Source organism: Bombyx mori, chromosome 10 (assembly GCF_030269925.1).
Source record: "Bombyx mori chromosome 10, ASM3026992v2".
Classification (NCBI taxonomy): Eukaryota; Metazoa; Arthropoda; class Insecta; order Lepidoptera; family Bombycidae; genus Bombyx; species Bombyx mori.
This window is the reverse complement of record NC_085116.1, coordinates 7,692,279-7,705,558: the sequence shown is the minus strand read 5'-3', so window position 1 is coordinate 7,705,558 and position 13,280 is coordinate 7,692,279. Positions and strand designations below refer to the sequence as shown.

General features: G+C 38.8%; 1 protein-coding gene across 4 annotated transcripts; it reads right to left on the bottom strand.

Moving 5' to 3' along the window:
* Positions 1 to 2,994: 2,994 nt before the first annotated feature.
* Positions 2,995 to 11,815, bottom strand: LOC101736072 (RNA-binding protein cabeza). Of its 4 annotated transcripts, none has more exons than XM_038013159.2 (7): positions 11,659 to 11,815; positions 11,427 to 11,579; positions 11,051 to 11,339; positions 6,762 to 6,793; positions 5,743 to 5,900; positions 4,258 to 4,907; positions 2,995 to 3,846 (listed from the first exon to the last, which is right to left on the bottom strand). In XM_038013159.2, the coding sequence occupies exons 1-7, from the start codon at positions 11,666 to 11,668 to the stop codon at positions 3,819 to 3,821; spliced, it is 1,320 nt and encodes a 439-aa protein (XP_037869087.1). In that variant the 5' UTR covers positions 11,669 to 11,815; the 3' UTR covers positions 2,995 to 3,818. The 4 variants fall into 4 exon arrangements, with proteins under 4 accessions (XP_037869087.1, XP_037869088.1, XP_037869089.1 ...); XM_038013160.2 differs by having other exon boundaries at positions 2,995 to 3,843; positions 11,659 to 11,811; XM_038013161.2 differs by lacking the exon at positions 6,762 to 6,793 and having other exon boundaries at positions 11,659 to 11,811.
* Between the last annotated feature and the right edge of the window lie 1,465 nt (positions 11,816 to 13,280).

The window sequence follows — 13,280 nt, the reverse complement described above, 5'->3', positions numbered from 1 at the left end:
ACCTCGACCACGCCATTCAATCGAAAACTATTATTTTAGAGAGAGAGAGAGAGAGAGAGAGAGAGAGAGTATTCTTTATTGTACACCAAAAAACAAATAAACAGTGCGATTCATTAAATACAAAAAAGTACAATTGGCGGTCTTATCGCTAAGAGCGATCTCTTCCAGACAACCATCAGGTGGACAAGAATCATTTGGAAACGAATAACGCGCGGTGTACCAATCCAGTGAAATATATATTATATATACACAACACACACATATATATATACACATACAAACATAGGTACATACATATTATATTCGTAAATATACATACAATTAATACACAATGTAATATAATAATTATTATTAGAAAAAATTAATCATTGTTATTCGGTATAAAACAATATATTAAATCAAATTTTAGTCAAGATATTAGCAAATAAATCTAAGGAGCTGTACATTTTGCTGTAGGTTAGGCTGCACGACGAACTCTTTGCCGAGATCGACGAGTACGATTACCGGAGTCCCTGAGCCTGCTCCTAGTGTTAAGGGTGTCTAATGCAACGGTTATTGTATCTGATGGATCCGTAAAGACGTGGGCTGGGAGCCATGGAAAGGCATAACTAAATCTCTTCTGGTGGTTGACGTAAAATATCATAAGGCATTCTCTGGAAAATGGGCAGCAATGTTCTCTGTATTTAAAAAAAATATTGGAACCAGTCTGTGTAGTATGTGAACATTTGCATAGTTGCATTGTTCAATACGAGTACACCGGACGTCTTTAGGACACAAATTCGATCTGATAGTATATGGTAATTCTCATTGCTTATGAACGACTACAATACTGGGACACAGTCAAACTGCTGTTTTCCATTGAGGGCTTTTTATAAACCTTGTTTGAAGAGATTTTTCATAGCGCTAGGCAAATATCTTGAAGACTAGTTCATTCCAGGACCAGATGGTACATGCTTACGAAAAAATGATACCCTGATAATACACTAGGTAAAAGCAATGGTTTCAGGTGTTCACAACCGTCCCGCGTCACAGGTGGACATCCTATCCCGAACTCTGTTTTTGATGAACTGCTGGCAACTTCATTGAGCGTAACGGGTTAAAGATAAGTGCGGCCGTATATAACTCTGCAAAATTCGTTTTCGCCGAATACTGTCTATTAGGCCTCCTCAGGATGGCATGGTGTCTGATTGCAGAATTAATCGCGGTTGTCCCGTGTAATCTTGGGCAGGGTTTATACATTCGGGCGAAAGTTCAAGGGTATCGTTTAGTGCGTGGCTTCGGTAGTCCCACAGCCAAGCGCGCGTCTCGGCGTAGGGATTTCTTTCCACAAATCGAAAAAAACGCTGTTTTTTTAGTGACACTGATTCCGTCACCATTCTCCGGTTAGACCTCAAACGCGTTAGCTTCACCTTGGGAAAATATCCTATCGATCGGCGATAAATTTTGTCGTCCCGGATTTAGATTCAGAAATGAGACGCAATGGGCGCAGGCCCTGTCCGAGGGTAGTCAGACATTAAGTCATTAAATAGCCAGCTAGACCGGCGAACTGTCTGCATTTTCACTGTCACCGGTTCGCTCTTGCTCAATCTTTCAATTGACTAAAAACTTATCAATAAATTATGGCATGTAAAGAAAAGTATTAAATTAAAAGTATTATTAAAGTTTTCTTCCTATATTTCATTCGTATAAACTTCGCCAATGTCAGGAAATAACTATGAATATCAATGCAGTCTTCTTATCACCTAATGATGAGGCCTTCCGATTTAGATTTAACAATTCTCCATCGCTTTGTCCACATGTGAACACTTAATCTCAGAACTTTGTGATCAGAATATGACAAATTGGATTATCAACATCGCAGGCGTTGTCAAAACGCAATCGGAAATAATAAGTTACAAGAGATATAGTACCCGGCACGTAACTTGGCAAGAATCGTCAGATGCGCAGAAGTCGTTTTTTAGGTCTCTTTGGTTGTCAAGCGGGACGCGGGGAAAGACGTAGCACCGTTCCAAGCGCGCGATTGGTGAGTCAGTCGACCCTCCCCTCCCGCACCGCGTCCATGTTCCGTTCGCTCCTGATTACACATGCGCCTACTAAATTGTACGAACCCTTTGTTTATATTGAGTTTTTGTTACGAGTTGTTATTATTTTTGAATTGTTGAAGTCGTCGTGGCCTAAGGGATAAGACGTCCGGTGCATTCGTAGCGATGCAACGGTGTTCGAATCCCGCAGGCGGGTACCAATTTTTCTAATGAAATACGTACTTCATAATTGTTCACGATTGACTTCCACGGTGAAGGAATAACATCGTGTAATAAAAATCAAACCCGCAAAATTATAATTTGCGTAATTACTGGTGGTAGGACCTCTTGTGAGTCCGCACGGGTAGGTACCACCGCCCCGCCTATTTCTGCCGTGAAGCAGTAATGCGCTTCGGTTTGAAGGATGGGGCAGCCGTTGTAACTATACTGAGACCTTAGAACTTCTATCTCAAGGTGTGTGGCGCATTTACGTTGTAGATGTCTATGGGTTCCAGTAACCACTTAACACCAGGTGGGCTGTGAGCTCGTCCACACATCTAGGCAATAAAAAAAAATTTGTTTTAAATTTAGTTTTTGTTACGAGTGTTATTCTTTTAAATTTGTTTGCAATGCCAGGACCAAATTATACCAATGACCATATAGTCGATTCAGTCACTGAGCGTTTTATTATTTACGCCAGTGACGACAGCGACTCTTCGTTATGTCAACGATGAGGAGCCAACTCCTTCCACCAGCTCAGGTGCTACCATAAATTTAATCCAAGGGGTAGCACTATTAGAAAATGATAATAACGACGGCGACACATCATTTTTAATATTAAGTATATTTTTTTAAATAAATTTCTTAACTTTTAATTGTATTTTATTTATAACACCTAATACACTTGTTATATTCATTGTCATTCTCCATACTCACATAAAGTGCCTTTCTGCATTTAATAAAAAACTTGAGATAGTTACAAAATGTTTTTATTGAGAGGTTTTTCTATACCAAGGGTTGTAGTAAAATGCATAACTTAATCCTATTTACATTTCAGTTATTAGAAATACAACACGTTTATAATTCTATTAAAATAGAGACCGAGACAGGGTTGTTAATGAGTCCATGTACTATATATATAATAAGTTTATTTATTAAAAATCCTAGATATCTGACCAAAATAATATGTAACTGAAAAAACCTTAACTTGCAGCAGGAATACTACTAAAAGTACATTTCACTTACACATAAAATTACTGTTTCTGCAATTAATAAAAAAAAAAACAAAAAACCTAAAAATTTTATAATTTTGTTTTTACACCTATTAATAAATGAATATTAAGAAATCTCCATTCTAATTTTTTTAATTTTAATTCTCTACACACTTGTACAATATTTTAACCAATCATAACGAGGCTATCACTTTGATTCCCTTTGCTTTGATAAGCGAGACATGTTATTGACAACATTAGAAATAAATCTCGATCTCTATAAATATATAGATTTTATATTTAGCACACTAAAAACTAAAAAAAAATCTATTGTACAATAGTTAATTTAAAAAATGGGTGAAAAGCATCAATTGTTAGTATTTCTAGTTATTAATGAAAGATTACATTTTTAATTCAAGTAAATTCTAATTCAGTAAGAAGCATACATGTCTGAAATGCATCTAAAGTGTTCAAGATATCTTATATACACTGTAATATGATGGAAAGTTTAGATTGAACGTTTTTACAAACTTAGATCTCAGTCAGAAGGAAGTATTAACATTATGATTAAATCTTAAAATTATATTTAGTAAGGTCGTTGTCGGTCTCTGCTGCTGAAACAATATATTTGAAATCATTTATCAATTTGTATATGTTTATTTTATGATGTCATTCACATTTTTTTGTTTCTAAGGCAATCTATCTATATATATCTCGCTTGATAATTAGTGTGTGGACATAGTATGTCCAGTTGCCAAATTTTAATTATTAATGTCTTTATTTAAATTTCAGACTGTTTATGTAGTGTCTAGTAAATAAGTTTTGTTTAGCACATAATGTACTATTTAGGTGGGTATTTCTTAATAAATTCTTATCTCTTCTATTCTGATAGTCTTAACAACTTCTTCCTATTTAAAACCTAAACCTTAATTTGAGCATATTTTTATTTAAAAATCATAAAAAACTAGGGGTTGGTGATTGGAAAACGCATAAAAATTAGATGATGATGATACTGTAAAACTTACCCGCCGTCTCCTCTCATAGCGCCCCCACCATTACCGCGGTCACCGTCCCTTCCTCCACCACCGCCACTGCTTCCATAACTGCGACGATCACCGTCTCTGCTACCGCCGCGTCCACCACCTCCTCGATCACTCCCGCGGCCACCCCAGCCACCTCCTCCTCCTCCACCTCTCCCGCCACCGCCGCCACGGCCTCCACGGCTTGGAGGACCGCCGCCTCGCCCTCCGCCTGGAGCACCTCCACCGCCACCGCCGCCGGGTTTCTCTTCATTACATCTATTACAATTCTTCCTCCAAGAAAAGTTGGTGTTTCCACAATTGGGGTTTGGACATCTCCAGTCTCCATCACGGTTGTTAGAACCTTGAGATCCACCCCCTCTGCCTCCACCACCACCGCGACCTCCTCCCCCGCCGCCTCCACCTCGTCCTCCTCTGAAGCCACCACCGCCTCCTTTGCCACCTCCCCAAGTATTTTGTCGTTGGGCAAGTGAAACTTTAATAGTTGCTCCATTAAAGTCTTTGCCGTCGAACCATTGAATTGCAGAAGAAGCTGCATTGGAATCTTCGTAAGTTACAGTCGCTTCTCCTTTAGGTTGGCCAGTAGATTTGTCTTTGTACATCCATACTTTCGGCCGTTGTGTTTTTTTATCAGTCTAAAATTAAAATTGATTTTACTTAATTAATTTTGGTCTAAAACTATAAAGTCGCTCTTAGGTTTCCTAGAGATATTAAGAGTAGCGAAAATTGAACAAATATTAATTAATTATTAGTTTCTGAGGCTAAATTTTAAGCTGCGTGTAGTCAATACATAGTCGAAGATATCATTTCATAGTTCAGATAATCGAAACAGTTTTTCTTAAGTTACAGCCACCAATTCAACGTTTAAGTACACGACCGAGCCGCGTCCTTACTCGGTCGTCCTGGTACCATGATCTTCTCGGTGGGTCGCGATGTCGATCCGGCGAAGCACTGCTTTTGCTAGAGCTGGTTTAAGCAAAATTTCTTAGGTTCAATCCGTGAGCTCATCTACTGGTCCGCGCAAAGTTGGAATAGCGGCTTAGGTTACCAACGATTAGGCAGGGGAAAAAAATCGGCGTTTCTACGTCATCCACAGTAGCAGAATAATTATATTTTTTCCATAACTCCCAAATTCCTATTTTGAGGAATTGAGCCAAGGCTAATTGTATTACTACTAAACAAACCATAACATTTGGTTTGGAGGAAAAGAAAGCGGTAAGAGAGATAAGGAAGATGTGCTATGTATAACATATATTTAATGTATCATCTACTAATGGCAGGCTGCTAAAACCAGTTCATTAAAATTGAAAAAACTCAGTACATATGAAATTCTAAATATTATTTCTCTTTTCAATATTGGGGCGTTTTGCGGCAAAATTATGTTATGCTTGATTTAGCATAGTTTACATACATCCAAAAAAGAAGGAAAATGAAACATTTTTCCAAATTTATATTTTACCATTCAATTACCTTGATTATACCAATAGCTCCAAAATGTTGGCACAGCTCCTCTTCAGTAGTAGATGGATTCATTCCCTGAACGAAGACAGTATCTTCTTGAGTTACCATATCACCGCCACCACCACCACCGCCACCACGGTCGGCATATCCACCGCTTCCGCCGCCTCCTGAAGGAAAATTTTATTCAATTATGGGGGAATAAATAGCTTGTAAATAAACAATTCTAGTTGCTGTATAAATAAACAACATAATTTATTTAATTTTAAATAATGAAGTCTAAAATTATCTAATTGAATAAGTTATTTAGCTTGTCATTCTAAAATGTACAATTCACCTCTTAAAATAGATGATATTTGGATTCGCGCTTGTAATATTACCTTTGGACACACTAGAATTACGTGTCCTAAATACCTTCTTAACATAGACAAATATTAAAAAATATTATTTTTCTTTGTCGATGACAAAACCTTTGCATGACTTTATACCATAACTTTAGGGCTGCCAAAACAATATGCATTATTACTGGTCAAATACACTTTAATCAAGTAACCATACTACCTAATTATCATCAGTCACAATATTATAACTCTGTTGAAGATTATGCCTCTTACAATAAATAGTGGTGTCTCCTTAGAGATAAAATAAATGTTTTGTGTAGTTATCATTCATTTTATTACTTGCTAGCATATGTCACTACATATTCATATTTGAGGTTGTCATATACTGTAAGTTCCCTTATATAAGCACAATCCTCAATAAACTCTTGATATTATTGTGAAACACATATAGCACATTTTACCTAAAATATTATTTACCTTACAATCTATTTAGTAATTCGTAATACACATTTCCAAGCTGACGTTTTTCACACCTGATCAACTTTTCTTTATTGAACCATATAATAAGATAAAACCTACTTATATTATAGAGCCAGTTAACCAGTAGAATACCATGTTTGGCAGCCCCTTAGATAAATACAAATTAATAATATGACAACAGCATCGCTCGCATAATGCGAGGTGCTTTACCTTTGTTAAAACCACCCCCCCTGCCTCCGCCACTAAAACAATAAGGACAGCATTTAGTACACAGGCAGGCAAGGGACACACTGTATGTCGCACGTAGATTGTTTCACACCTAGGTTCACTTATAAGTGACCTCAGTCCAAGAGTTGCGTCCTTTTCTTTACCATAATGTTTTAACCTTGATACCTTGAAAATCTTAGAACAATGCTTGAAGACAAAATTATTGCAGCAATTTCTTGAGACATGCAGACCAGTATTATGGATACAATATACAGATACATGTTCTAATTACTTCATTTTTAAACACTCAAATTATGAAATAAAACATTATTCACCAAGTTCATTGAGACAATATTTAAAAGATATATTTTTGCTCAGCTATTTTTCCAGTTTTCATTTCAGAAGTTGGACTGCTAAGAAGTATGACTGAATTGTAAGACGATATTCTGTTTGGTTTAGTATGTTTACTAGTAACAATCCCATATGTTACTTTACTGTTATATTTCTATAAAAGCATCTGAAATCTTGTAGTCATTGGATTGGGCATTCTCATTTAAATGCATAAACAGTAAAAATACTAGTTACTTGAATATAAATTTGATTTTTATAAACTTGGTGTTTAATGTGTGCTTCTCAGAAACCATACTTATAACATCAATTTCTCAGTATATTTTTAATAAAAGGTGTATGTTATATGGTCTAACTTCTGAGTACATTAATTTTCCAACACAAGCACAAGAATTCTTATCAAAATAACTCCAATAATTTTTCGCCTATAAAAATAGGCACTTGAAATTTTTCCATTTTAGAAATAAATTTAATCATTCTTAATTTATGCAACATTAATACCTTAATTGGCAAACCAGCTAATTGGCAAACTTTTTGATTACAGGAGAATACTCAAAAACTTCAGATGAAGACAGGTTGTAGTACTTTTGTTTGCTGACCTAATACCATAAAGCTGTGATTTAAAAAAACTACATTATGAACTTTATGAATAACATAGTAAAAATCTGCTAACACAGAGAATCAATAGCCTTTTAAACACATGGTAAGTGAAGGCAGGTGCCGGCTGTTACTAAGAAGGAAAGTATAGGCTTAAGTAATTTATCTTTTTTTTCCTTCCTTACGCTGATAGCCTTGAGAGGATATTTCAGCTTCTCCTTGACGTTTAGGTGAGCTCACGGGGCTCAAACCAGAGTGCTGCTAATACTGGCCTTAGCAAGGGCAGTGCTTCGCAGAACCTACCACTGGATCGGAAACACGACCCACTGAGAAGATACAGCGAGAAACTCAGTGGGCTGTGTCTATGGGTTAATTTACTCGTCGAGCTCTTCGTCACAAGCGACGGATTGGGCGAGGACGGTGACCGGTGCTTGAGGTACCTAAAGGCACTGTTAATGGATCGAGAGGACTGTAATGAAAAATTTATCGTTGTTTTCTGTTCATATCAAAGTAGTGGTGTTTCCTGACCAGTGGATAGGTAATTCTTTGTATTTTTATTGTAGTTTTTGCAATGTTAACACAACTTTTTTTCTGCATGGTTATCTAAGTGCTATGGTATTTCATTCTTCATACAAGTCGTTGTGGCGTAACGGATAAGACGTCCAGTGCAATTTTTGTAATGAAATACGTACTCGACAAATGTTCACGATTGACTTCCACCATGAAGAAATAACATCAAACTAATAAAAACCAAACTCGCAAAATTATAATTTGTGTAATTACTGGTGGTAGGACCTCTTATAAGTCCGCGCGGGTGGGTACCACCACCCTGCCTATTTCTGCCGTGAAGCAGTAATGCGTTTCAGTTTGAAGAGTGGGGCAGCCGCTATAACAATACTTGAGACCTTAGAACTTATATCTCAAGGTGGGTGGCGCATTTACGTTGTGGATGTGTATGGGCTCCAGTAACCACTTAACACCAGATGGGCTGTGAGCTCGTTCACCCATCTAAGCAATAAAAAAACATGGTTTAAATAAGAAGCTTCTTCAGCAATTGGCAAAAATAACATATTTTTGATTAAACATTGCATCTTAATCAGTTCCATCAGAGCAAAATGGATGTGTTAATCTAAACTTAGTTTGTAACCTCCTTAGCGGTCATGCAGGTGGAGCCTTTGGCTATGTTCAGATTGGTAATGAGTGTTTGGTGACATTGTTAGTTGTTCAAAATACTGCATCATATATGATAAATTTTAACATATTTCAGCCATAGGGAGCTAAGATTTCAAACATCCTGGGTGGTCAGGCTTGTCTTAGGCCCCTGAAAGATAGGCGATGCTCGACTTCTGCGAGTCCACCATCTCGCAGAAGGAGGCGGCGGAACGGGAGAGGGAGAACTCTTCCTCCCTCTCGGCGCCGTGCCGCCGCCGTCGAGCCGGGGGTCGGAGGAGGGCGTTTGTCCAGCTCCGGCCCCTATGAGGAGGCAGTCTCCTCCCGGTGATGGTCACGGGGCGACCTAAGGGGGCTGAGACTGCGCCGCACGCTACCGTCACTCTAGCGCGCTGGCACCAGGAGGACGGGACAACGCGTCGGCGGCTGCGGACTGCGATGCGGTCCGGTCCGCATTTTCGTCGTCGCTATCGTCGCCGAACATACTGTGGAAGAGCAACCCGGTCGGCGGTGTATCGCGTTCCGACCCGGCAGGCTTGTTCTGGCCCAGCGGGGTATCCCGGAACACCAGCGGCATCGCCCGGGCGGCCTGAAGGGCCGCCGTACCGCGGAGACTGACGTCGTTGGTCGTCGACTATCGCCTCGACGACCCGTCGGTCGGGCGTCCTCGGGGTGGCGCCGCGTGTCTGGTTGTAGTGTTGACCGCGGGAACCCCCCTACTCTGACCGGGTTTTGACCCCGGACGGAGATCGGACGCCGGGTGTAAGAGTGCAGGGGAGTCGTTTAGTGGGTGGGCCCTAAATTCCTTGGGCCCGCGGTCTGCTCTCAACACCTGCAGATCGTTGAGTCTCACATACCCCGCGCGCCCCCTAGGCGCGGGGACCTCGTAGGAGGTTCGGCCCTCGGCCCGGAAAAAAAAAAAAAAAGGGCCCCTGAAAGATGATGACATATCCCAGATATTGCCCCCCCCCCGTACAATATTAAGTTCGGATTGTCAATAATCCCATTCTCACGGATCGTTTGGAACTTCTGGGTCTGCAGAGGGACTTCGGCTCCCTCTGTATTTTGTACCATATGTTCCATGGGAGTGCTCTGAGGAATTGTTCGAGATGACACCGGCATCTCGTTTTTAACATCGCACCGCCCGCCACCGGAGTACAGTTCATCCATACTACCTGGAGCCACTGCGGTCATCCACAGTGCGTTTCCAGAGGTCTTTTTTGCCACGTATCATCCGGCTATGGAATGAGCTCCCCTCCACGGTGTTTCCCGAGCGCTATGACATGTCCTTCTTCAAACAAGGCTTGTGGAGAGTATTAAGCGGTAGGCAGTGGCTTGGCTCTGCCCCTGGCATTGCTAAGTCCATGGGCGACGGTAACCACTCACCATCAGGTGGGCCGTATGCTTATCTGCCTACAAGGGCAATAAAAAATCAATAAAGAAAACACTCAAATTATCCAACTTTTATGCAAAATCACAGTTATCAGGTTACATTAACCAGCAGACTGGAACTGTTGTTTTATAAGTGAGGTTAATTGTTGGATAAGTTTCTCCTATGCTATGTATCTAAAAACACAACATATGTAGATGTTGTGAACCAACTTTGAGATGTCATCTTTGTTAATAATAATGTTGCAATATCAAATACACAAATCCAGCATATTATTTAATTTCTGTTCATTGTTGATGCAAGTAATCAGTTGCAGTTCAGTCTTTTTTATTTATTTTATAAATCACACAGTGACAATTTCATACAGAAAGTATAGTGCAAAGTAGCGATGGCTTGGCAGTGCTCCTGCCAATATTGACATAGATGAACAACAGTGGTCAATCCACCAGGTAGGTCTTTTTTGGCCAATGAAGACAAAATAGACCAGTGGAGTTAGCTGATGTGCAAATTAAGGTATAGTTAGAAGGTCAATGGTTTACATTAAAAACATTTTTATCCACATATCCAAATCTTCTTAATTATTATTAGAGAGCATATCAAAAACAAAAAAAAAACTGCAGATTTGGATAGTAAGCACTTCATCTATTTGGTTTTTTTTTAAGTGTTAATAATTTCCTTTTCAGCTCTAAAATTCCATTTCCCTGTCCGAGATTACAAAATTTTCAAATAAAGTATACACCGTTTCGTTAATGATTATCTTAGAAAATAAGAAAGAAAAGAAACTCACCCATATCCACCGTCTCTATTTCCCCCATCTCTACTGAAGTTGTTTGAACGATCACCTCCACCATACCCGCCACGGTCTCCACCTCCAGAATAGCCGCTGCCGCCTCTGTCACCGCCATAGCCAGAACCACCACGATCACTGCCTCCATAATTGCTCCCGCCACGCTCTCCTCCACTCGAATTATACCCATCATTACTTCTTTCATAGCCACCGCCACTATCATAACCACTTCCATAGCTCTGACCATAGTTACTACTTTGTTGATTACTTCCTCCATAGGAATTACCACCTAAAATTTGTATTTTCGTATTAGTCGTACGCCTAAATCAAATACGTCCTTTACATGGAAATGTGAAATTTAGCATTATAACCTCACCTGAACTTTGTTGGTTCCATTCTTGATTTTGAGATTGCCCAGAGTATCCGCCTTGGTTATAGCCACCTTGCCCACCGCCATAACTATTGTTATCGGCTGATGCCGGTGGAGGCACCGAATACTGCGACGCGTATCCACCGCCACTATATTCACCTACGATGTAATTTAATAAATTAATTTTGATTATATTGCGGATCTTCAAAACTTAAGACAGTATTAATGTTATACGAACGATCACCCATATTCTTGCCGGATTAAGCACTAATTACTATGATTCTCGTGTATACTGTCGCAATAATTATTATCGCGAAATTAATAGAAAAGTAACGCCACGCACACCATCGACAAAAGGAAGTAGAAACCATAGACCTTAAATTGATCGGGGCTATTCATCGATATGTGCAAAGGGAAAGAATGAAAAATTTAGATTAAAGACAATTAAAGCTCAGTCAGTGAAAGTGCACAAATATAATGAAGTTTTTAGTGGTGGTAGGACCTCTTGTGAGTTCGCGCGAGTAGGTACCACCACCCCGCCTATTTCTGCCGTGAAGCAGTAATGCGTTTCAGTTTGAAGAGTGGGGCAGCCGCTATAACAATACTTGAGACCTTAGAACTTATATCTCAAGGTGGGTGGCGCATTTACGTCGTAGATGTTTATGGACTCCTGTAACCATTTCACACCAGATGGGCTGTGAGCACATCCACCTATCTAAGCAATAAAAAATAAACGGAATTGCTAACAGCTTCTGGTGATTTTACCAAAAATCCACGAAAGTCTCAGTAAATTCCTACCATTACTGGGACGTCGTTTTATTTCATTAAATTAATCTCGTTCTAATTGATTTATTTGAAAGTAAAATTATACTTGAATTATATTAAATAAATGGAATACCAAATAAATTGAAATAGAATAAGTCATATAAAAGCAGCCACGACATTGCATGGAACAGATCGTAATAATAATAAAAAAAATCCTATTGACCATTTAGGAAGGTAGAAGTAAGGAGAACCACCCCAGTGTATTCATAAGTATCCGCTGAAAGGGAGCCAGTTAAGGTGAAGCCATAGAAGCAAGTGGAAAGATTTTAAAAAGAACGCCGTAAGCTATTAGAGTAGGATATTAAATTAAAAAGGGAAGAAATACTTCCAAATAGTAATAAAAACAAACAGTTGAGATTTTAAATACGGCATATTTTTTAAACACATTTTTGCATTATACTGCATAAGTCACGAAAAATATAAAATATTCTACTCAGCCCAGCACTCTTCACTCTGCTTAAAATATTCAGATCATTTCCATTTCCTACACTAGCGCTATTTCGGTGTAACTTCCAACAATAGCTTATCTACAGGTATACCCCTTTTTCAACTTATCCATTATACCTACCTACCTACAAGATTGTCCTCCTTACTCTATTTTCTATCCTCTTTTAGAAGGCTGACATTTGGCTGAATTTAGTCGTCTGAATTCAGAAGCTTCTGATTACACTGTTCTAAATTCAGTTACTGAATCAATTATCAGTTTAAATGCGACGAAGTAAGACGTGTCGTGTACGTAAGAGGATGACCCCAGTATTGTTAAACAACATTTTTTTTGTTTGTTTTTGTGTTTTCTTTCAATTTCTCAAAAAAAAAAAAAAAAACAAGCATCAGAAGAAATATTTATTGCTGCGCGGAATGTTAGCAAATATGAATATTATGAGTAATTTAGAACCAGCAGACTTCAGAAATTATCTATAAATGGATTCGATCTCGTTTGACCTAATATTAAACCTTGTGACACCGTTTATTCAAAAGCAGGATACTATCCTACGATAGTCTATTATATATCTATTATATAACTATTACATATTT